This window comes from Schistocerca nitens, chromosome 2, assembly GCF_023898315.1.
Source record: "Schistocerca nitens isolate TAMUIC-IGC-003100 chromosome 2, iqSchNite1.1, whole genome shotgun sequence".
Taxonomy (NCBI): domain Eukaryota; kingdom Metazoa; phylum Arthropoda; class Insecta; order Orthoptera; family Acrididae; genus Schistocerca; species Schistocerca nitens.
In genome coordinates this window covers 129,501,195-129,523,535 of record NC_064615.1, presented here as the reverse complement: position 1 = coordinate 129,523,535, position 22,341 = coordinate 129,501,195, and the positions used below count along the sequence as shown (strand labels likewise).

The 22,341-nt window shown below is 44.9% G+C and overlaps 1 protein-coding gene across 2 annotated transcripts in view; it reads right to left on the bottom strand.

The window, feature by feature from the left end:
* Window positions 1-22,341, bottom strand: part of LOC126235823 (mannose-P-dolichol utilization defect 1 protein homolog) — a 399,864-nt gene that overhangs the window by 150,165 nt on the left and 227,358 nt on the right. For both annotated transcript variants that reach the window (XM_049944674.1, XM_049944673.1), the window contains exon 5: window positions 16,250-16,454. In XM_049944674.1, coding sequence (XP_049800631.1) covers window positions 16,250-16,454 — 205 coding nt within the window. The remainder of the gene's footprint in view (window positions 1-16,249; window positions 16,455-22,341) is intronic.

Genomic DNA, 22,341 nt, shown 5'->3' with positions numbered 1-22,341 from the left:
GGAGGATCAGGACTTCTGGTCAGGTGAATATAGAATTATAAATACAAAATCAAATAGGGCTCAAGCAGGTGTAGGTTTAATAATGATTAACGAAATAGGAAGATGGGTAAGCTGCTATGAACAGCATAGTGAAAGCATTATTGTAGCCAAGATAGACACGAAGCCCACACCCCCCACAGTAGTACAAGTTTACATGTCAACTAGCTCCGCAGATGAGGAGGAGATTGAGGAAGTGTTCGATGAGATAAAAAAAAAAATTCAAATAATTAAGGAAGACGAAAATTTAATAGTCATGGGGGGACTGGAATTCCACAGTAGGAAAAGGAAGAGAGGAAAAGGAGTACGTGAATATGGATTGCCGAAAAGCAATGAAAGAGGAAGACGACTGGTCGAACTTCGCACAGAGCACAGCTAACACTCGGTTTAAGAATCATGAAAGAAGGTTGTATACTTGGAAGAGACCTGGAGACACCGGAAGGTTACAGATTGATTATATAATAGTTAGACAGAGATTTCGGAACCAGATTTAAAATTGTAAGACATTTGCACTGGCAGACGTGAACTCTGACCATAATTTATTGGTTATGAAATGAAGATTAAAACTGAAGAAACTGCAAAAAGGTGGGAATTACGGAGATGGAACATGGAAAAATTGAAAGAACCAGAGGCTGCAGAAAGTTTTAGAGGGAGCGTTAGGTAACGACTGTCAAGAACAGGGGAAAGGAATATAGTAGAAGAAGAATGAGTAGCTTTGACAGAAGAGATAGTGAAGGCAGCAGAGAACCCAGTACTTAAAACGACGAGGGCTAGTGGAATTCCTTGGGTAACTCAAGAGATATTGAATTTAATCGATCAAAAGAGGAAATATAAAAATGCAATAAATGAGGCAGATGAAAGGGAATCCAAACGTCTAAAAAATGGAATCGACAGGTGACAAATATTAGAATGTAAAAGCGTATATCACTAGTGGTAAGATGGTTGCTGCATACAGGAAAATTTAAGAGATCTTTAGAAAAAAGAGAACAACCCGTATGACTATGAACAGCTCAGGTGGAAAACCAGACCAAAGCAAAGAAGGGAAAGCAGAAAGGTGGAAGGAGTATATAGAGGTCTATACAAGGTCTATACTTGAGGGGTATATTATGAAAATGGAAGAGGACGTAGATGAAGATGAGGAGGGAGATATGATACTGCGTGAAGAATCTAACAAAGCACTGAAAGACGTAAGTCGAAACAAGGCCCCTGGAGTAGACAACATTCCGTTAGAGCTACTGATAGTCTTGGGAGAGCAAGCCATAAAGAAAGTCTACCATCTGGTGAGCAAGATGTATGAGACAGGGGAAATACCCGCAGACTTCAAGAAGAATATAATCACTCCAATCCCAAAGAAAGCAGGTGTTGACAGATGTGAAAATTACCGAACTATCAGTTTAATAAGTCACCATTGCAAAATACTACAATGAATCCTTTACAGAAGAACGGAAAATCTGATATAACACGACCTCGAGGAAGATCAGTTTGGATTTCGGAGAAATGTAGGAACACGCTAAACCTACGACTTCTCATAGAAGATAAGTTAAGGAACGATAAACCTATGTTTATAGCATTTGTAGACTTTTAGAGAAAGCTTTTGACAAAGTTGACTGGAATACATTCTTTCAAATTCTGAAGGTGACAGCGGTAAAACCCAAGAAGCGAAAGGATATTTACAATTTGTACACAAACCAGATGGCAGTTGTAAGAGTCGAGGGGGCGCGAAACGGAAGCAGTGGTTGAGAGGGGAGTGAGAAAGAGCTGAAGCCTATTTCGAACGTTATTCAATCTGTACACTGAACAAGCAGTAAAGGAAACAAAAGAAGCAGTTGAAGTAGGAATTAAAGTCCACGGAGAAGAAATTTAAAAAATGAGGTTTCCTGACGACACTGTAATTATGTAAGAGACAGCAAAAGACTCGGAAGAGCAGCTGAACGGAATGGACAGTGTCTTGAAAGGAGAATATAAGATGAACATCAACAAAAGCAAAACCAGGATAATGGAATGTAGTCGAATTAAATCACGCGATGCTGAAGGAATTAAATTCGGAAATGTACACTTGAAGTAGTAGATGAGATTTGCCATTTGGGAAGGAAAATAACTGATGATGGTCGAAGTACGGAAGACATAAAACGTAGACTGGCAGTGGCAAGAAAAGTGTTTCTGAAGAAGAGATATTTGTTAACATCGAGTATAGAGTTAAGCTTCAGGAAGTCCCTTCTGAATATATTTGCATGGAGTGTAGTCATGTGTGGAAGTGAGACATGGACGATAACAGTTTGGACAAGAAGAGAGCAGAAGCTTTTGAAGTGTGGTGCTAGAGAAGAATGCTGAATATTAGATGGGTAGATCTCGTAACTAATGAGGAGGTATTGAATAGAATTGGGGAGAAGATGAATTTGTGGTACAAGCTGGCTAGAAGAAGGGATCGATTTGCAGGACACATATACCAGAAAAGATACTTAACTGTAACGAGAATTGCGTTCTGTTAAAACTACAGTTAGACTGTTTTGATACACTACATAAATGACGGAGTAGATATTAGGATTACCAATAGTGTTGATACTGAAAGAAACATAAATGAATGTGTTAGAGAGAAAATGGGAGCCGACGACTAATCTCTGTTTTTTTGTTTGTTTGTTTTGCACATATTTATATCTCATATCATATACTGTTAGTCCATTGTATACTTTACGTCCTTACAGATTATAAAAAGTATTTTATACGTAATAAAAAATAAGTTCATCGCGTGACTTCCGCGCTTTTATGTAACTAAAGCGATTACTCTTGATGCAACTACAGTCTATATGCACAAACATAATAGAATATATACAATTACTGTTGTTATTTTCTACTCAACAGGACCTTCTTCATCATGATCAAAGGCAAGAGTTTCCTATTACACCTATAAAGTGCGAAAGTCGTTTAGCAATAACAGAAACATGTTTTATATAAGTTCGACGAATTATTGATGCGCTGTCTGATAAATGTTTGCTTAGCGGTTTGTTTTATTTACTTTTTGTTGAGGAAATTCCTTTTTCCAGCGGTATATAATGAATCTGTATTGTTTTGTTTGTTTTCACTAGAACATCCCTCTGTTCCTCTATACAAATCAATTCTCGAATGAAACCTGAATTAAACGCTGACAGTTTCAGTTTCGCTATAAATACTGTTATAATTCGCATGTAACACACAGGAGAATAACTATGTAGAACATAAATGTTCTGTAGGTTGAAACTTCCTGGCAGATTAAAACTGTGTGCCGGACCGAGACTCGAACTCGGGAAATTTGCGTTTCGCGGGCAAGTGCTCTACCAACTGAGCTACCCAAGCACGACTCACGCCCCGCCCTCACAGCTTTACTTCCGCCAGTACCTCGTCTCCTACCTTCCGAACTTTTCAGAAGCTCTCCTGCGAACCTTGCAGGACTAGCACTTCTGAAAGAAAGGATATAGCGGAGACATGGCTTAGCCACAGCCTGGGGGATGTTTCCAGAATGAGATTTTCACTCTGCAGCGGAGTGTGCGCTGATATGAAACTTCCTGGCAGATTAACTCTGTGTGCCGGACCGAGACTCGAACTCGGGACCTTTGCCTTTCGCGGGCTGTGGCTAAGCCATGTCTCCGCAATATCCTTTCTTTCAGCAGTGCTAGTCCTGCAAGGTTCGCAGGAGAGCTTCTGTAAAGTTTGGAAGGTAGGAGACGAGGTACTGGCGGAAGTAAAGCTGTGAGGACGGGGCGTGAGTCGTGCTAGGGTAGCTCAGTTGGTAGAGCACTTGCCCGCGAAAGGCAAAGGTCCCGAGTTCGAGTCTCGGTCCGGCACACAGTTTTAATCTGCCAGGAAGTGTCATATTAGCGCACACTCCGCTGCAGAGTGAAAATCTCATTCTGTTTCTGTAGGTTGCCCGCCCTTTAGTACAGCCGCTCTCAGTTTCTAGGCGGATCACCGCCTTTAGATTTTAGGAAAAATGGCTCTGAGCACTATGGGACTTAACATCTATGGTCATCAGTCCCCTAGAACTTAGAACTACTTAAACCTAACTAACCTAAGGACATCACACAACACCCAGCCACACGAGGCAGAGAAAATCCCTGACCCCGCCGGGAATCGAACCCGGGAACCCGGGCGTGGGAAGCGAGAACGCTACCGCACGACCACGAGATGCGGGCTTAGATTTTAGGACAATATAGTAGACACTGATCGCACACGTAAAGAAAGTGAAGTTATGAGGTAACACCTGAAAGGTATGCAACGTTTCCAACGTACAGGTAACTCGGGTACGATCTTTACTGACCACTGTCACTAGAAAAGTTGCCAGAGTCTGCTCAGGCCCACAGAAATTAAAACTCTTAACTGTAGTGCATCATTGACGCGACTCTTACACATTCTTCTACTCATATACATCGCTGACAAAGACTCCGTATATATATTATTTTTTATAACTGAAAGGGACATTAACAAGTCCCAAATAGAATTATAAAGTTTTATTTACCCAGAGGTAGGACATATCACGGACAGAAATACAGTCGTCCCTGTGATGGATCGCTGAGCTACAGAGGCGAAGAATACGACAGAGCAACGCACAGATAAGGCTGGTTGGTACTCATCAAGCACACGATGACATTGCGGACGACTGTGTCGACGTCACAGAAACAAAGAACTGTGACCCCTCGGAGAGGAGCACAAAGGAGTGTTTACATCTCGCGCGGCGCAGCGCGGCGGACAAAGCGAGCGGCGCTACCGCCGCGGCGGTGCCTTATTTATCCTGCCCGATGGCCAGGGACAGCAATTTGGCGCAGCCAGCGGGGAATAATTAGGCCGGCGTCGCGGCGGTGGCAATTAGCGGGGGCGGGCGCGCCATGTGTACGGGCCCGGGGCTCGCGTGATGCGCGCTGCGGCCGTCCGTCCGTCCGTCCGCCCGCCAGCTGCGCCGCGCGACCGCAGACGCCGCCGCCGCCGCCGCCGCCGCCGCCAGCGCCGTGAGAAAACACTGTGCGGCCGTCCAGCCACATGGCACAGCGCCACGCCACGTACCGAGGCGCGGCTCCGGCAAAGCGGCGACTCGCGGCCGCGCCGCTGTTTTAACGCGCGCGTCGAATCGCCGCTCCGCCGGGACTCGGGGCTCACAAAGCGGGCCAGCGGGACCGCGCTGCGACACGGTCCATCACGCGGCGCTCAACGGGCGGCCGCTGATCCCTTTCCCGAGCGGCGAGCACTCCACGTTACTGTTCTCACGGGAAGGTTGAGCTTTAATGAACTTTAGGTCGACATCTACCACTAAAACACTTGTAGTAGTAGTAGAGTAGTAGAAGTACGATGTGTGATCAAAAAGTAACTGGAATTTTCTAATTTTTAACCTTTAGTTTATTGTCGTATTTTCCGTTTCTGTCGTTCGTTAGTAGCTTCTCAATTCATGGAGGTATGTTCCGTATTTACAACTAAATGAAAGGCAAAAGGCAGTTTGTTTTTTGCCATACGCGATTCGCCTCTTTTATTTGTGAACCATCTTCAGTGGTCTGTATTATGTAGTGGTTACAGGTATGTTACGATAATTTAACCTCACGAAACTTGTGCTAAAAAAATTTTCAAATGTGTGTGAAATTTTATGGGACTTAACTGCTAAGGTCATCGGTCCCTAAGCTTACACACTACTTAACCTAAATTATCCTATGGACATACACACACACACCCATGCCCGAGGGACAAGCCGCACAGCCCATGACTGCAGCGCCTTAGAAAACTTGTGCTACAGAAGTTGTTTCTAATCTGAAAAGCATGAGCAAATGGTAACATGGTAACGCATTTGTTAACCATTTTATAATAAATTTATTATACATAAAAAACAAATACGTATTAAAGGCTACTGAAGATGCTTCGTAAATTAAAGAAGCGAAACGTGTATGGCAAAAAACAAAATGCCTTTCATTTAGTTGCAAAGAACAAACATACCTCCACGAATTTAGTTTATTGTTTACGTGTTTCGAGTGCGCGACCCGTTTAGAAATTGCATTAAATCTTGCTCGAAAAATCAAATGTTCAAATGTGTGTGAAATCTTATGGGACTTAACTGCTGCCGCGGAAGATTAGCCGAGAGGTCTAAGGCGCTGCAGTCATGGACTGTGCGGCTGGTCCTAGCGGAGATTCGAGTTCTCCCTCGGGCATGGGTGTGTATGTTTGTCCTTAGGATAATTTAGGTTAAGTAGTGTGTAAGCTTAGGGACTGATGACCTTAGCAGTTAAGTCCCGTAAGATTTCACACACATTTGGACATTTTTAGAACTTAACTTCTAAGGTCATCAGTCCCTAAGCTTACACACTACTTAACCTAAATTATCTTAAGGACAAAGACACACACACACACACCCATGCCCGAGGGAGGACTCGAACCTCCGCCGGGATCAGCCACACAGTCTATGACTGCAGCGCCTTGGACCGCTCGGCTAATCACGCGTGGCAAATCTTGCTCGAAAAAAGTAATAAAAGTGCAGCACCGCATTCCAAATGTTGACTGTGGCTTTTGGCGAATCTATTAAGTAAGACAAAAATTTACGAGGGGTGTAAACGTTGCAAAGAGCGTTAAGAAGACGTTGATGAACACTAACCTCCCCCCCCCCTCCGTCCCCCTACTACATCGTCAATTCCTGACGACAATGTGGAAGAAGTAAAGAAAATGGTACGGTCGCAGGTTCGAATCCTGCCTCGGGCATGGATAGGTGTGATGTCTTTAGGTTAGTTAGGTTTAAGTAGTTCGAAGTCTAGGGGTCTGATGACTTCAGATGTTAAGTCCCATAGTGCTTAGAGCCATTTGAAGCATTTTTTTATCTCCACTGTTGACACTTAGACACACAGCAAAGGGAACTGGTGGTGGTGGTGGTGGTGGTGGTGGTCGTCGTGATGGCGTGCTATAAACGCTGTCTCTTCTCCCAGGAATACATATTGGCAGTTTTCTTCCTATGACGACACAAACGTGTGATACGTCACTGATGAACTCAACGTTTCACTTACTTTGTATTAAAAGCCGCTAACAGCCTGGAAAAACGTCCTTATGAACATCCTTAATACAGTCATCTTACTGTTCCCACAATGGGTGGTTGGTTAATGACGAGTTTAGCGTATCTACATTTTTGTCGTTTAGCGTATCGACATTTTTGTCGAAAAATAATAATTCAGTGTAACATTTTTTGAAGTATGAAACGGAATGGTCAGATAGGTTTAGTGGCAGGAGAAACAGGGCGCAGACTTCGGTTCATTAGTAAGATACTGAGCAAATGCAGTCAGGCTACACAGGAAATTCCTTCCAAAACACTCCTGCGACCCATCCTAGAACACTGTTCAAGTGTGGGTGAGTAACAGGGGACGTCGAACAAGCGAGAAAGCGTAACAGACGTCCATCACAACTCCACTGGCAGACGCTGGAACAGGTGTGTTCTGCATCACATTATGTTTTACTGCTAATATTCCGAGAGCGTACATTCCTATAAGAGTCAGTCATCACATTGCTTCCTACTATTTATGTATCGCGGAAAGGCCACGGTGATAAAATTAGAAAGATTCGAGTTCCCACGGAAACTTACCAGCAATCGATCTTCTCTTGGACCATTCGCGACTGAGACTGGAAAGGGAAAGAATGTGACAGTGGTACATAAAGTACCCTCCGCTATACACCAAGGGCGCTTGCGGAGGGTAGTTGTAGATCGTATACGTATCGTCACTACTTTGTTTGATCAACGGGAGTGTGTCACGGAGACGCTGAGAAACATGAACTGGCAGACGCTTGAAGGGAGACGCGAACTATCTCGCTAAAATTTATTTTAAAATTTTTAAATTTCACTATTGAGTGAGGATTCTAGGAATATACTACTGCCTCCTACGTATCGCTCCAGCAGGCACCGTGAAACAAGATTATAGACTAATCACCGTGAGCATAGCACCATTTAACCAGCCATTGCCTCCCACGCTCCATACGGAAATGGAACGGGGTAGAACTCAATATATGTAGTACAACGGTAAATATCGTCTCCCATGCTCCTCACAGTGTTATGCATAATATGGATGTAGATGTCGGGTGTCTCATTTACTCTCTCTTACTGAATGAACCTGTGGCAAAGATAGCAGTCCCGAATTGGTATTTCCATTTAAGGATTAACTGAGTCCCCGCGCTGATGGCTCGTTCGTTCTAGTATTTTTTGAAAGGTGCCAATTGCGCATCCCATACTACGAATGTTGCTAGCTGCTCTAGTGTTTTGCAGAAGTACCTGGACTGAACACTGATGAGAGGCAAAGAAAGTTGATATTGTAAAGGAACTGACGAGCCATTTGCCCGGCGAAAAAAGAAACAAACTGTACACGAGACGGTGATACAAATTTAGGGTCCAACTCTAATTCGAGGACTGAGCTTTGAAAATAGAAACAGTGCTTATTATTCCTTCTCATCGGCATCGAGTTCTTACAAACTGGAATTTAATCTGATTATAGTGTCAACATCCACGTTTATCGCTGGCTGAGAATGCGAGAAACAACAGTGACGAGTATGCCAGACAATGTCCACTGTCCTGCTACAGCCACTAGTGTGCCTAAGCTGTTTGTGCAGTGAGGCAACCAACACGACCGTTGAGCAGTTTCACTGTTGGAATAGTGACAGCCTGTGGGCTGCAGGCCTGACATACCCCACACAAACCACGGCAGTAGAGGAGGATGACGCAGCCAACAGCCTTCGAACTGGGAACATCGCAGTACGCCTACGTGTTATGTCGCCTGCTAGGCTACTTCTTTTTGGTCAATTACCATTACTAAAATCGCACCAAAGCGTACCACAGGACTTGAGAGCACCTCGGAAGGCGTTCAACGTCAATAGTGACAGCAGTAAAGTGGAAGTGAAAGTTCTCCCATTACAAATTCAGGTATCGTATTTCGTTCGTGAAGTTGACAGGTGAGCATTAGTACATTACGGCATAGCAGAATGCGAAGTAAGAGACGACGGCTATTTTTTCCAACCGTATTCTACATAATAACGTACACAATGAGCCAGCCGCGCCTTGAGTCATCCTGCGGGTGTCAAATGCCTTTAGCTAACAATAGACTGATAACCACAGCAGTTGAGTCCCTTAGTGCTCAGAGCCAGCTAACAATACGCACAATCCTGTTCGGACCTTGGAAATTTTTCGGTATGTGACTGTTCACAGAATTTGAAACGTTAAATATTCTTTAGTCAGTAAATCAGTAAAATAGGAATAATTCACATTAACTTCGTGCAGTTTAAAAATCACTGCCTGTTCAAACGAACATGAAAATCTCACGTTTCCTTCTTTAACCAGCTCATGATGACATAGAACTGGTGATTGTGTATTTAGCACTGAACACAAGCTTCAAACAGAAATGAGAGAATGAGCTACACCGTTATGAGGATAGGCGATCTACGATGAGAGAAAAAGTGCGGCGCTCGATGTATTCACCACCGAAGATGAGGCGGTACACCAGACACTAACAAAAAGGGTATCCAGTACTTTCTTCCTACAGAGGAAAACGCATGTGATACTGCGATATCACGAAACAAAAGACTGAGAAGCACTGAGTCCTATGTGATTCTTGAAGTTGCCTGGCGAATAAAATATTATAACATTTTTCGGGACAATGACACGTCCTCTTACGCTATTTCGGCTGTGAATCTTACGGCCATCCTAAAGCTGCGTCGGTTTTTTCAGCCCCTGAAGGAAAAGGAAGAGTCAGTTCGAGTTCTGACCCATTTTCAGCCAAATACCAGGCGAACTACTAGTGGGAAAGAGAGAGAGGGGGGGGGGGGGGTAGCAATTGGGAATATCCGTGAGGGGTCTTCCAGTTCCGGTTTTAGCCTTATAAGCAAGAGTAACATTACGAAAACCTTGCTTACAACTCGGTTATGGGAACTATGTCTTTATCTATCTCAGTTACAGCTTCCAGGGTGAGAGGCCGTGGTCAATAAGTACAATTATTCCCTGACGTTTCATCTTCGACTGCGGGAGACATCATATGAGGTAAAAGGGCAACTGCATCAAGGGCTCGTGCAGCCACCGATTTGACAGAGGACAGCATCATTTTTCACATGATAACGACTGCCTCATTATCTCTGAATGGCACCATAGTTATCGTTTAAAACTATTCGATCGTCATTCTATGGCACGAAGTCGACATCTGTATCTTTCTGCTGGTGTTCCAGTTTCATTTGAATGTTGTCTCACTATAATGTGTTTCCAGCAGAGCAATGAATTTAACGAGTCAAGTGAGGTGGTGACCATGCTCAGGCCTCTTCACCAGCTGTTGCCGATTTGCTTCTGGAGATTTTTGTATAACGCGTGCTGCAGACAGCCAATAAAAAATCAGCGAACTGGTACCGCTATGTGGGTGATAATCTTCGTAATATGGACACGCGGTGGAGAGATGGATGTTTTCTTCGTACATCTCAATACAATAAATCCGAAAACTGAATTCATAACGCCGGCCGAAGTGGCCGTGCGGTTAAAGGCGCTGCAGTCTGGAACCGCAAGACCGCTACGGTCGCAAGTTCGAATTCTCCCTCGGGCATGGATGTTTGTGATGTCCTTAGGTTAGTTAGGTTTAACTAGTTCTAAGTTCTAGGGGACTAATGACCTCAGCAGTTGAGTCCCATAGTGCTCAGAGCCATTTGAACCATTTTTGAATTCACAACGAAGAAAGAGAGCACTGAACAACTTAATTTTATGAACATATCTCAGTGATCAAACGGGCGAACGGCACTCTGGGCCATTAGTTGTTCAGCAAAGTTACACACACGCAGCACACACATTGATCGATACCTGCATAAGGAATCCGCCCATCACTTAAGACTAAACAACAGGTGTCATTAAAGCCTTGGTGGACAGAGCTAATAAAAGCTGCGAGCCGGTTTATTTACAGGATTAAGTGTATCACTTACAGGTACAGTAGGTTTTGAAGAAAAATCGTTCCTCCAGGAAGGAACTGGATCGAGCACTTCCGTCCAAGGGGAGAGAGAAATTTTTTTGGAAATTTGTGGTAAGGTTCTATGGGACCAAGCTGCTGAGGTCACCGGACCCTAGGCACTACTTAAAAGTAACTTAGACGTTAACGACAACACACACATCCATGCCGCCCGAACCGTGACTAGGCGGCCTAGACCTCGCGGCGGCGGAGAGGGGAAGGCGAGGGGGGGGGGAGGGGGAGAGAGAGAGAGAGAGAGAGAGAGAGAGAGAGAGAGAGAGAGAGAAGTAGTGACTAACAACGGCCGCCAACCGGGAAAGATTTTCTCCCTTTTATAATTGACAAGATCATGGATCGCAACAGGAATATGTTGACCATACATCAGCCTGAAACTATCTATAGACTCACCAAGAAAATAAAGAACGTTTAAGAACGGCGAAAGATGAACTACATCCATGGCGACACCTAGATTAAATAAAATTCCTTGTGGCTGTGGGCAAGCAGACATCGTGACATCGTTATCACAAAAAGAAGTGTCAACATCAGCTTAGCCGTAAACAAAAGGAACTGACGGCTGGTATTTATCGACAAATCGGCCGTAGCAGAAAATGTTTTCCGACATGACACCACGAAATAAAATTCAGTCATTTATTTTCTTCTGGGCCCGCAGCATGATATAATTATAGTAATGACATTATGAATCGAAGTCCACTGCTGCAATTGAATTTCTTTATTGCGATATCCCTATTTCGGTTGCAATTGCCACTGTCAAGCTAATCCAAGTCCGCTGCTACAATTTAATTTCTTTATTGCGACAGCCACTGTCAAGCTATCTGCAAATAGTATATAGAATATTACCATTATTTCTAAGCATTATTTGCAGACAGCTTGACATTAGCAACTGCCGAAATGGGGCTATCGCAATAAAGATATTCATTTGAACAAGTGGACTTGGATTCATACACGTAAGTTGGAACTTAAATAGTGGCAACACTGCTGTGAAGACACTATGCAATGGAATCTACTATTGTCGCTGATAACACCCGTTGTTGACATACCTACCTTACCTCCGAGCAAATGGACTCGCCCGTCCCACGTTACCGGCGTGCGCACAATCAAGGGGAACACGGTCACCTGTGAGCGAGCGGTCTAACGTAACGGTGTCACTATGTTTTAGAAACAGGAACAACGGAGTTGGATTAAGATTGAATGTGCCAAAGGTCGTATTGCACGGCAGTGTCATCAAGGTCTTCAAGAGGCGTGCGGGGAATCGGCATTGCCGTACAGAACGGTGGCACGTTGGGTTAAAGCCTTCAACGAAGGTCGGCAAACTGTGCAGACATGCATCGGGCAGGTCGTCCTAGCGTCTCTGAAGAACTGCATGTTGTTGCCGCCTTAGTGGACAGTGATCGACGCCATACGATTCGTGAGCTCGCCCACGAAACCGGATTAGCGCATACGACTGTGTTTCGCATCCTGAAGTAGCGCCTGGGCATGCGAAAAAATTGCATCACGATTGGTTCCGCATGACTTGACGGAAATGCAGAAATGGGTGCGTTACGACGCTCCTCAGACGCACTTGGAGCGCTATGAGCGCGAAGGAGAGGCTTTCTTACGCCGTATCTTAACACTGGATGAGACACGGGCCACATCGTACGAGCCAAAACTGAAACCCCCAATTCAACGGATGGCATCATTATGGGTCGCCGCAAAAGTCGAAAGTGTGTCAGAGCGCCAGTATGGTGACTCTCGTATACGAAAGAAAGAAAAGAAAAGAGAAAAAAAAGTGTGGGAAATCCTATGGGACTTAACTGCTAAGGTCATCAGTCCCTAAGCTTACACACTACTTAACCTAAATTATCCTAAGGACAAACATACACACCCATGCCCGAGGGAGGACTCGAACCTCCGCCGGGACCAGCCGCACAGTCTATGACTGCAGCGCCTAAGACCGCTCGGCTAATCCCGCGCGGCTCTCGTGTACGACTGTGATGGTGTTATCCTAACGCATTACGTTCCTCCACGGCAGACCGTCAGTGCACAGTACTACTGTTCGCTTTTGGAGCATCACCTGCGACCAGCTTTGCAAAAGAAGCGGCAATACTTTCTGCGCAACCCACTCATAATTTTGCACGCAATGCGAGGGCGCATACAGCGCAAGCTGTGGCTGCTCTGTTCGGTCGATGGGACTGCAAAGTACTGTACCATCCACCGTACTCCCCGGACTTAAGTCCTTGTGACTTTGATTTGATTCCGAAGATGAAGGAACCACTTTGTGGCATTTGCTTCAGGACTGTTCCAGAGATCCGACAGGCAGCAGACCGCTCCATTCGCACCATCAACAGAACAGGCTCTGCTAACGGTATACTACGCCTTCCACATCGCTGGCAACAGGCTCTACCCAAAGCCGGTGAGTACTTTGAAGGACAGTGACAGGTGCAAACATGTAACTCTTTTGCATCGGTTATGAATAAATAGGTGCCACTATTTAAGTTCCAACCCTCGTATATAACTCAGTAGGATTAACGTTTAGCGAATGCAACTGAACTCATTATCATGGGCGCTTGTACACTGAGGCCACACAGATTTATAAACACTACAATAATTCTAACAGAAAAAAGAAGGTGTTTAAGCAAGATAAAATGACACAGTGCCTGTCTAGACGTTCCCTCGTATGTGAAGAGGTGGAAACTTGTAATGCACCATGTCACGGATTGCATGGCCCCTCCCGCCGAAGGTTCGAGTCCTCCCTCGGGCATGTGTGTGTGTGTGTGTGTGTGTGTGTGTGTGTGTGTGTGTGTGTGTGTGTGTTTTGTTCTTAGCGTTAGTTTAAGTAGTGAGTAAGTCTAGGGACCGATGACCTCCGCAGTTTGCTCCCTTAGGAATTCACACACATCTGAACATTTTTGAACGTAATGCATCCAAGAACATTATCGAACATGACCGTTTTGGTGGTCCAGGTGTTCTGGAATGGGGAGGCATAATGTTGTATGGGCGTACTGACTTCAAAATCTTTGAACACGATACACTGACCGGCGTACATTGTGGAACTGTACTGTTTTCCCTATGCGCGCTTTTTCAGCGGCGTAATCGGCCTTGACTGCATTTTTATGGATGACAATGCGGGACCGCATCAGACAGCGCAGGTGAAGGAGCTCTCGGAACGAGAAGATATTCGGTGAACGCCCTGGCCTGCCCGTTCCCCCCATCGAGCACGTGTGGAATGCGTTGGGGAGACTTACTGCAGTACGTTCTCATGCACAACGACCATGCAGCAGTTGCAGGCGTGATGGTGGAGGAATGGAACACCCGGCCACAAGAACTCCTTACCAGCCTTGTGGCCAGCATGGCAGCACGTTGCAGAGCATGCATTGCCGTCCACGGTGACCACACACACTATTAAGAAAAAAGTTTCGTCTTTTTTTAATGTCCTTGGAACTATTATAAATCGCGCATACTTCAGTATACACTACTGGCCATTAAAATTGCTACACCACGAAGATGACGTGCTACAGACGCGAAATTCAACCGACAGGAAGAAGATGTTGTGATGTGCAAATGATTAGCTTTTCAGAGCATTCACACAAGGTTGGCGCCGGTGGCGACACCTACCACGTGCTGACATGAGGAAAGTTTCCAAACGATTGCTCATACATAAACAGCAGTTGACCGTTGTTGCCTGGTGAAACGTTGTTGTGATGCCTCGTGTAAGGAGGAGAAATGCGTACCATCACGTTTCCGACTTTGATAAAGGTCGGATTGTAGCCTATCGCGATTGCGGTTTATCGTATCTTGACATTGCTGCTCGCGTTGGTCGAGATCCAATGACTGTTAGCAGAATATGGAATCGGTCGGTTCAGGAGGGTAATACGGAGTGCCGTGATGGATCCCAACGGCCTCGTATCACTAGCAGTCGAGATGACAGCCATCTTATTCGCATGGCTGTAACGGATCGTGCAGCCACGTCTCGATCCCTGAGTCAACAGATGGGGACGTTTGCAAGACAACAATCATCTGCATGAACAGTTCGACGACGTTTGCAGCAGCATGGACTATCAGCTCGGAGACCACGGCTGCGGTTACCCTTGACGCTGCATCACAGATAGGAGCGACTGCGATGGTGTACTCAACGACGAACCTGGGGGCACGAATGGCAAAACGTCACTTTTTCGGACGAATCCAGGTTCTGTTTACAGCATCATGATGGTCGCATCCGTGTTTGGCGACATCGCGGTGAACGCACATTGGAAGCGTGCATTCGTCATCGCCATACTGGCGTATCACCCGGCGTGATGGATGGTATGGGGTGCTATTGGTTACACGTCTCGGTCACCTCTTGTTCACATTGACGGCACTTTGAACAGTGGACGTTACATTTCAGATGTGTTAAGACCCGTGGCTCTACCCTTCATTCGATCCCTGCGAAACCCTACATTTCAGCAGGATAATGCATGACCGCCTGTTGCAGGTCCTGTACGGGCCTTTCTGGATACGGAAAATGTTCGACTGCTGTACTAGCCAGCACGTTCTCCAGATCTCTCACCAATTGAAAGCGTCTGGTCAATGGCGGCCTAGCAACTGGCTCGTCACAATACGCCAGTCACGACTCTTGATGAACTGTGGTATCGTGTTGAAGCTGCATGGGCAGCTGTACCTGTACACGCCAACCAAGCTCTGTTTGACTCAATGCCCAGTCGTATCAAGGCCGTTATTACGGCCAGAGGTGATTGTTCTGGGTACTGATTTCTCAGGATGTATGCAACCAAATTGCGTGAAAATGTCAGCTCTAGTATAATATATTCGTCCAATGAATACCCGTTTATCATCTGCATTTCTTCTTGGTGTAGCAATTTTAATGGCCAGTAGTGTAATTATCGCCTTTGAATGAAAGTCTTATCTCCGTTCTCCTCAGTGCTGATTTTTGTCAGTTATTTTGTGTACTATACTGCATCAGTTACTTCTATGTATGGTCCAGGTTTCATCGAGGTATTTTACTTTGCAGTGGCACATCCTGCGAAAGTTGCTTCGAGTTTTGCACACCAGTTTATCGCATATATGAATCATCAATGTGCCCGAAGTGTCAAATATTTGTGTGCCTTCCAATGCCTCACGTTCGTTGTCAGCAACTACCTATTTTGCCAGCTCGTGTAGTTTTCTTGCGCTATTCAAAGTTTTATTAGTACCAACTGGTGTCTTGTAGATGCTTGTGATTACGTTAAAAAAGAGCGCCCCGTTCGCAGTGTATGAAAATTAACAACGGCCGTTACCTTTCCGGTGACGATGATGGGCACGTTGAGCGCCTGCAGGTTCCACAGGAAGTCCGGCGGCACGATGCCGGAGGTGAGACTGTAGACGAAGACGGAGTAGAGCGCGGCGAAGGCGGCGCCGTGCGCGGCAGAGCGCCCGAAGTGCAGCACCAGCGCCGCGATAGCCGCCGTCTGCAGCGCCAGGAACAGGCCCTCGCCCCACGCGCTGAGCGACACAACCAAACACTTTGTTACCTAAGACTGTCAGCCGGGTGCCATTACAGTGTGATACCAAAATCTAAGTCTACTTGCAGTAGTGCTAAGGGCTTGAAATACGAGTTAAAAAAAAATTAAAAAAAACACGATTTAATTTTTTGGTGGGCAGAGCTTTTGTAGTACCACCTTTTGCCGCTAGGAGCACATAGAGCGAACATTCCAGAGTCACTAACAAGGGAACCTCCCCATCGCACCCCAAAAATGGTTCAAATGGCTCTGAGCACTATGCGACTCAACTTCTGAGTTCATCAGTCGCCTAGAACTTAGAACTAATTAAACCTAACTAACCTAAGGACATCACACACATCCATGCCCGAGGCAGGATTCGAACCTGCGACCGTAGCGGTCACGCGGTTCCAGACTGAAGCGCCTTTAACCGCACGGCCACACCGGCCGGCGCATCGCACCCCCCTCAGATTTAGTTATAAGTTGGCACAGTGGATAGGCCTTGAAAAACTGAACACAGATCAATCAAGAAACAGGAAGAAGTTGTGTGGAACTATGAAAAAAATAAGCAAAATATACAAATTGAGTAGTCCATGCGCAAGATACGCAACATCACTCAGGAGCGTCGTGGTCCCGTGGTTAGCGTGAGCAGCTTATTTTCGCAAAGTTATGATCTGTCCGTTCGTTTATTGACGTCTCTGTTCATTGTAATAAGTTTAGTGTCTGTGTTTTGCGACCGCACCGCAAAACGGTGCGATTAGTAGACGAAAGGACGTGCCTCTCCAATGGGAACCGAAAACATTTAATTGGAAGGTCATAGGTCAACCGATGGGGAGGTTCCCTTGTAAGTAGAGTGCCATCACTGAAGGACGTCAGGGCTAATTTCAACAGAGTTTATAGTGACAACTGTTTTGTCTAATTGTCGTTTTTGCAATGGCTGATTTTCGTGAACAACGTGCGGCGGTGAAAGTATGCTTTTTGCTTGGAAAAAGTGGGACAGAAAGTCCTGGAATGTGAAAAACAGCGTACAACGACGGTGCTATGGGGAAAACACGAGTGTTTAAGTGGTTTTACCGTTTCAAAAATGGTGAACCGTCAACTGATTAAAACCTCGTTCTGGTCCACGGCCCAAACACATGAAAATGTTGAAACCATTCATGTAATCATCGATTGACGGCGGGCCATTGAAGAAATTGTGGAACGGTCGGGAGTGACAGAGTTCCGTGGAGGGAATTATGATAGAACATTTGGGAATGAAAAGGGTGTCAGCCAAATTCATGCGACGACTGCGGACTGTTGAATAAAAACAAGGTTGCGTGGAAGCATGCTGTGCTTTGAAAGAAAAGTCCTGAAAAGATCGAACCTTTTTTTTCCTCCTTCTTCTTCTGCTTCAAAAATAATCACAGATGACGGTACTTGTTGCTATGCTGACGATCCTGAATCAAAGCAACGATCACGCCTCTGGAATACTTCAAAGTTCGCCTCGCCCAAAGAAAGCTCGTCAGGTGAAATAAAATATTATAACAAAACTGATTTGTTTTTTCGATGCGAGAGGAGTCATCCATTTAGTTTTTTCCGCAGAGCCACACAGTTAACCAGGCTTTCTACTTCGAAGTTTTGGAAAGACTGCGCAGCAGCGTGTGGCGAATGTGGCCTCATTTGTGGCAGTCGGATGACTTTTTTCCAACATAACAATGCTCCTGCTCACACAGCCCTGCCTGTAAGAGAATTGTTCTTGGCCACAAGGTCACCCCCCCCCCCCCACCCCGTACTCATCTGACCTTGCCCTGTGCGACTTGGTTTTGTTTTCTACAATGATAAGAAAGCGTTCTACTTGTGTTGCAGAGATGAAGAGAAAAAAAAGCGGCGGGGGCGCTGTCAAGCAGCATAAAAGATGAATTTAAATAATGTTTTCAAAACTGTAATAAAAGATTAGAAGAGCGTATTAGTGTAAGTGGAGAGCACTTTGAAGGGGATTGCAGGTTTGTGCTCAAAATGAGAATAAATAAGTTCAAAAAATAAGTTCAGTTTTTTTAGGTACCGCTCAATATAGCTGAAAATAGAATTCCAACACAAGGAAGGACAGAAAATATTAAAGTTTTACTTATGGTGACTATAAAATATAGTACGAAGACTACAAGATAAAATTTATTAGTGATTTGGGGGTATGAAGGGTGCATAGTAAAGTACAACACATCTGCTACCTCTGGCAGCAACAAGTACCCCGAACCGTGTATGTATTGAGTCAATTCGAGTTTTGTAAGATAAATGCCACTCATGGTGCTTCAGCTCAATGCCAGAACTCATCAGTGGTAGTAGGTGGCGAGCGGCGGCGCGGCTTGCCTGAATTTCGCCAACTCATGATCAGATGCTTTAAAAAAAAAAAAAAAAGTCTCTGAGCACTATGGGACTTAATATCTGAGGTCATCAGTCCCGTAGAACTTAGAACTACTTAAGCCTAACTAATCGAAGGACATCATAGCAGTCGCGCGGTTCCGGACTGAAGTGCCTAGAACAGCTCGGCCACCGCGGCCAGCACCAAATGCTTTCAGTGGGTGAGAGACGTTGACAAAGTGCTGACGAGGGAAACAATCGAACAGCCCTTTATATCAAGTAGGTAGGAGAGCACCGACAACAGACCGCCTTCCGTTATTTTGTTGAAAGACATAGTCATGGAAACTCTGAATTTAGGATGCACCGTTCGGCGTGAACACTTCAGAAACGTAACGGCCGCTATTCAGATTCAAACCAGAAGTAATATCATGCTGTGTACCCAATGGCACGCCACGCCGTCACGGCAGGTACTGGGCCAACATGATGATGGCAAATGCAGTCTAGCAATGTTCAGAGCATTCACACATAGATACGTCAATCGTAATTCCGTAAGCAGAACCCGGACTCGTCTGAAAAGAGGACGTGATGGCACTCCTGCGTGCAGTGTTGTGGTTGGGCGCTTATTCCTGGTGCCGCGTTAAGGGAAGAAGGTACTATGCTCACCGTGCTGATACACTGCGGTGCTCCATCCGTCGATGCATTGTCTATGTGCATACTTTCCTTGCTATAAGCAAATCCATTTCCTAACTGAAGGTACGTGGCGTGGTTGCAGGATGCTGCACGGCCAAAAGGATATTTCGCCTATCCCCTCAGGTACTGATAGCTCGGGGCTGAGATTCTGCTTGGGGCTGGGTATGTTCGTCCTGAAACCGTCGATTACATATTCGCATGACTTCCTGCCCTACGCGAACGACAGTATCGCAGAATGGAAACCAGATAGGCTGTGAACCTGTCGTTGTCGAATCCCGACACTTGTTAGTATACGTTTATCCTTTATAAACGAGGCATAACACGATCTTCTCGCAAACACGAAAGAGTCAATTGCTATTTCTGAACGAGAAACTCGCTGCATTATATTTTCTTGCAAACAAAATGTAGGTGGTGTTACTCTTACCTACTTTGTGCGGTTGCGCTGATACGCTGATCATTTGCATATCCACGCATGAAGTGGATTTCATACCACACTAGCGTTTGCTCAGAAATACCAGACCAGCCTTTCTCGTCATTACTTCCGAGTTTACGATACTGCAGTGCCACTGTTGTTCAGAAATACGATGCAATGTTCATTCTGACATGCATGCATGTCCGACGGAACAGGCACTGCGGCGACTACAGGCGTTATGAAATACATGAAATGTATTCGCAGTTGCGAATATGGACAACCATCAGGTGTATAATGCAAAGACGACAACGAAAATTGCTACCGGACGGGGGTATATGGAAGTCTGGGTCTGGCCATGAGTAGTGCTCGGATAGGTTAATGGTTGGGCGACCACTAGCGATAAGCGGGAACTCCGGGTTCGAGTCTCGGACCGGCACAAATTTTGTTGTCTTTCCATTATACATTGATAGCCGTCCACATCTGCTACTGTGATTATATTTCATGTAGTTCCGAGTTTAATTCCAAAGTCTGAGCTACTATTAATACAAAACAGTAATTACCGTATTGTCCGCAGCTCGTGGTCGTGCGGTAGCGTTCTCGCTTCCCACGCCCGGATTCCCGGGTTCGATTCCCGGCGGGGTCAGGGATTTCCTCTGCCTCGTGATGACTGGGCGTTGTGTGATGTCCTTAGGTTAGTTAGGTTTAAGTAGTTCTAAGTTCTAGGGGACTGATGACCACAGATGTTAAGTCCCATATTGCTCAGAGCCATTTGAACCATTTTGAAGTTAAACTGTCAACAAATAACATTATACTACGGCAATTAGTATCTTCGCTTGTCGTGTCACATGCCAAAATAATCACACGCAACATATGAACATACAGCTCACATCGTGTCAACTTGTATGGTACAGAAGTGAGAACAATTTATATTTAATGAGTCTACCTATCAACAAAGTGCGACCTAGTGCTGGTAACATTTTAGAACTCTGTTGAAATAGTTCTAGATTTAAATCATTCAAATGTGTGTTTGCTCATGAAATGCTACAAGTTTTAACGGAAAAATAGTACTAGCGTGATAAAAAAATGGGGGGTAGGTGAGAGCTGAGTCTACAACGTCGCTTGGTATCCACAAATTGGTGGATGTAAGAGCACGTGTGGTGCCCGATGCCCACGAAGTCAATTGAAAGGCGTAACGCAGAAAAGATCTTTAGCGAATTCCTCGAAGACTAGCAAGTAGTAAACCACGTTGTGGCGAAAATTGCAAACGATTGAAGGAAACGAGAATTTAATACGCTACACGAATATTTGGGAAAATGCTGCTGTTAGCAAAGTGGGTGTCGCGATTGCCCAGAGTGGACTAAATCCAAACGAATCTGTTTGAACAAAATTTGATGTGCTACAGTTAACATTTAATGACAGGTTAAGTTGGGATTCCAGTTCTGAATGCGTTAGTAATAATCACGGATCGTCGCAAAGATATTACGCCATATGAGCAAGTTAGGCCGGTATAGATTTATTTCTGGGCTTCTTACGCCGTTCTTTACATATCACAACGTGCGATTTTCCTGCAATGGTATTTTCACTCTTTCCTAGTAACGTATCCTCTAAACAATGAACATTTTAATGCGGCAAGGTTAGGAAAACTTGCTATATTACTTGGACAATACTACTACAGCAATCCACAGACAATAAAACATTTACGAAACGTTAATTAATTAGTATCCTTCTATTATTAAAACAAAAATTTTTCTAGACGCCAATTCTGCACATCACCTGTATCTTCAAATTTTCTGCATCATGTCGCTCCTTTCGCTAGTCAATTCCCAAATACTGTATTTTCACTATAATTCAATTTATACATCTCGGCTTCGTCGACGCACTGATGTATGTTTTATTTCTGCTTCCAGTTGAAACACAAAATTATCCAATATTTTGCAGCAGCTATCAGTTACGTATTTTGCTACAGGATTATAAATATCGGCAGAGGTGCACTCCAAGAAAAGTAGACTACCGACCCTAACCAAAACAGGAGATTTCATATCAGAATAACGTACTTAATAGCTCGCAAGCTAACACGGGCGTTTTCTTACATACTTGCGAAATAAATTTTCATAATTCGTGTACTTCTTCTTTAAATTTCTAAACGGATTCAGCCAGTTCTACTTAATATAGAGTCCAGAGAATACTCAAGGGTAGCCATGCAGATACACCTGCAAGCTACTTCTTGAGTAAAGCACTTTTAAGTCCTCAGAGCCTTCCCAAATTTGGCTTTTCCAATGTGATATTTATGTTGTATTAACATTTTAGGTATCTAGTCATGTCACTGACACGAGAGATTTTTCGCTGCCGAGGCTCATTACTCGTTGTTATGTTTCAGAACCTCCCCCATGAACCATGGACCTTGCCGTTGGTGGGGAGGCTTGCGTGTCTCAGCGATACAGGTAGCCGTACCGTA